The sequence below is a fragment of the Coffea eugenioides genome, unplaced genomic scaffold (assembly GCF_003713205.1).
Source record: "Coffea eugenioides isolate CCC68of unplaced genomic scaffold, Ceug_1.0 ScVebR1_603;HRSCAF=1308, whole genome shotgun sequence".
Lineage (NCBI taxonomy): Eukaryota > Viridiplantae > Streptophyta > Magnoliopsida > Gentianales > Rubiaceae > Coffea > Coffea eugenioides.
In genome coordinates, this window is record NW_020864457.1 from 4857 (window position 1) to 8514 (window position 3658).

Below are 3658 nucleotides of genomic sequence, written 5' to 3' on the forward strand. Positions count from 1 at the left end.
TTGGGCACCAAATCCTCCACTGGTGGTGTTCTGGTAACGCTGAATAGGGTGTCAATATTACATGCCCCGACTAAGGAGGCGTGCTTTGAAGGGTATGCAGTAATGCATTCGTGGTTATATGTTTGGGTGGGGAAATATGGAACAGGATTAATGTATTCACTTAATGGTTGCAGGGTTGCAAAAAGACCCTTCACGCAGTACTTCTACTGCCGAATCAGCTTGTGGAGAAAATGATTTGCAGCTGTGTATTACTAATTACTGCAGGGATAATCTCACACCTTTCCATGGCATGAACTTGGCGGACCACTCCGACGATGAGTTGATTTTCTTTGCATTTTTGCTATTAGGATTAGCTCTGTTTGACCCACTGCTGCACATTCCAAGACGAAGGTATCGCGATAGCGCATTATCTAGGCAACAATGGGTAATCGAGCTTATAAACGGGCATCGGGACAGGATCTTCGAGAACTTGCGCATGGATGTTCCCCTGTTCTTGCACCTGTGTAATTTGTTGGTCGAACAGAATTATTGGCAGCAGCACCCCACACTGAGGGTGGGAATTCACGAGTCAAAGGCTATTGCACTGGTATGCCTTAGCCACAATGAATGCCATCGGCTTCTATCTGAACACTTTAAACATTCCCCGGAGACAGTTGATCAACTTGTGAGGCGTTGCCTTAGAGCATTGGTGCGGCTAGGACGAGATATAATCAGACCAAGGAATTACAATGAAACTCATCCACGGATTCTGAACAGCGAGATGTTTTATCCCTGGTTCAAGGTTAGTTAATTTCTGTTCTTGAATTTACTTTAGGTCAATGGTTAGGAGTAATACTAATGTTCGTGTTATAGGATTGTGTTGGGGCAATAGGCGGAACTCACATCTCAGCCTGGTTCACTGCTGAGAACCGGACCATTACCCGGAAGAGGAGGAGAGACTTATCTCAGCATGTGTTAGCTGCCTGTGATCATGATATGAGATTTGTCTATGTCCAATGTGATTGGGAAGGCAGTGCACAAGATGCACGGGTGCTACAAGAGGCTTTGGTTGCTCCAGAGTCTAACTTTCCCATGCCACCAGTGGGTATGCTTCGTCTATACTAACTAGTCCCCTATTCGTGCAGTCTATTTAATTGTTCCAAAAAAATGATACATGTGTGGAAATGTGGATTTGCAGATAAATATTTCCTAGTTGACGCCACATATACCAATATGCCTGGGTTTATAGCACCATTTAGGCCTGCCCGGGGGACAGTACAAGCGCGTGCAACTAAATCCCTTTTCAATCGCCGCCAAGCATCACTTAGAAGCGTGATTGAACGCTCTTTCGATGTCCTGAAAATGCGATTTCCAATACTCAAAGGTCCAATGCAGAATTATCTCATTGCCACTCAAAACAACATTGTCTTTGCTTGTTGTGCTCTCCACAACTTCATGAGGGAGAAAGTGTCGAATGACGACTATTTTGCCGCTGGGGCTGCTGCCGGAGCAATCGAAATCGAAGATGCTTATGAAGATGGTTACCAAGTCCCAGGGTTACAGCAAATTAATATGTCGCAACAAAACATGGCTGAGTGGAATGAGGTGTGTCGGGCAATGGCCGACCATATGTACCTTCATCGACATTACTAATTAGGTCTTCTATTGTGTAGTGGCTTGTGGACAGGACATCAAAATTTCCACGGCAGAATATGAACTGTATGCTTAGCTATGAAGTCCATGTTTGTTGTTGCTTGAAAGAGATTTGTAATCCCTTGGACTAGTATTTGTCTGGACTACTAATCTGGTGAAACATGGAAAGGATTTGTAACCTGTGGAAAGGATTTGAACTATTTTTGTCTGGCCCACTAATTTCAATTGTATGAATGAGGGGTAACAAGGTGTGCATCTGGCGTTTATTAGTCATTTTCCTCGTTCAAAGCTCACTCTTACAATACTTGTACTTTAGTATGAATATTTGTATTTTAGTGGTTAATGAATGAATATTTGTATTTTAGTGGGAAAAAAAAGTTAGTATATTTAGTCACACAGGTATTTGTGGTTGGTATAAATGCATATGACTAACAAGTTGCAAAGCTAATCTGTTTTCGTTTTCTAATGTATAGGCACATTAATTATTATTTTTTTATTTGTAATATGGATCAAGAGTAACTTTTGTAGGTTCATGATGCCTTCTCGTTTGTTTATTTCTGCATTTTCTTACTTTTTTTTTTTTTGCATGTAAACTGATGCCATTAGGTCCTATTTCTTCCAACTAAAATTCATTCTCTTTTCCTCGCTCCTTGTCCCATAATTTGTTTTTTTTTTTTTACTGAAGATTCTAGAAGCACAAAAAAAATCTTGTAAAATTCCTCATATACGTTGGGGGATTGTTTTGGATACTGCATTTTGTAAAAAACTCATTGGTTGGTCTTCAGAATACTACAATTGTCCATGGTTTTGGATACTAAATTCATTTGTAGGACAGGATCCACTTCTGAGGAACCTAATCCACTTTTGATATTCACAACCCGAATTTGTTAGTCATGGTTAATTTATCTAAAGAGCCAAAACAACTGTCTGAATTCTCATTAATTCAAGTTCCATAACCGGGGGAGGGATGAGTTGGATGGTACGGAGGAAGGGAGTGTAAGCAAGAGATCTCGGGTTTGAATACTCTGCTTACACTAAAAAAAAAAAAAAAAGGGTGTTCCATAACCAAATTCAATATTGCAGTTGTATGCATATATGAGTTAAGGACTAAGAATTGGGGTTCGAGAGCGGATATTACAGCTTAGTTACTACTACAGATCATAGTTGTTGATAGCATTGTACTTGCTATTACAGCTTGTTTGCAAATTTATCTTCACTAACTCTATGATATAATTCTTGCAGGACTTCTTGAGTTCAATTTATCTAACGCCCTTTCTTTTTAGGAACCCACCAGCTTCAGTTGATGACAATAGAAGCAATGACCAACAGTAGGAGAGCAGTTGTGGCTAGCAAAAATATAACCTGAGTAGGATTGAGCTGCACCAGCTGCAAAGAAAGCATATATATAAAAGCATCTTCCTGGAGCTTTTCAAACCTGTGTCTTGCCAAGTAAACTGATGTCAGTTAATGGAAGAAGATAAAGGTACAGCATCACATCTTTAATAACACTACACTCTACCTTCATTTTTTGCAAAAAAAAAAAAAAAAAAGAAATGGTGGTGCTATTGTTTTGTCATTTTAATTTCTACAATAATAATGATGATGATGATGATGATAGATATTAAATTTATGAATATTTTTCTTTGATATTTGCCAAATATTGTTTTAATTAATAGATTTTATTCTTATTTGATTAATGGTGTTAATTCTATGAAAGTGGAGCAGAAAGTGATAAAAGGAGTAATTTTTTGAAAATTGCTGTCAAATCCGGAAGATTCAGAATTTGCGCGTAGATGTTTCTTAATCAAAGTCGGATTCCAAGCGAGACATTTGGCTAAAGATTAAAAGAATTTCTTTTCTTAGTAGGTAGATAATTTAATTAGGAAACAATTGATATTATCTTCTTAAGTTTCCTTTTTCAGATAGGAAGTACTTTCTTCGTTTCATTAAAAATGTCATATTTATCATTTTGAAATGTCTCAAAACATTTATTACGTTGAAAAAGTTAAAAATATCTTTTTGTCTC

At 38.1% G+C, this 3658-nt stretch overlaps 1 protein-coding gene across 1 annotated transcript; it reads left to right on the forward strand.

Moving 5' to 3' along the window:
• Window positions 1-289: 289 nt before the first annotated feature.
• On the forward strand, window positions 290-2964 carry LOC113758616 (protein ALP1-like). The gene is made up of 4 exons (XM_027301390.1): window positions 290-781; window positions 853-1084; window positions 1178-1584; window positions 2875-2964. The coding sequence occupies exons 1-4, from the start codon at window positions 290-292 to the stop codon at window positions 2962-2964; spliced, it is 1221 nt and encodes a 406-aa protein (XP_027157191.1).
• The last annotated feature ends 694 nt before the right edge of the window (window positions 2965-3658 follow it).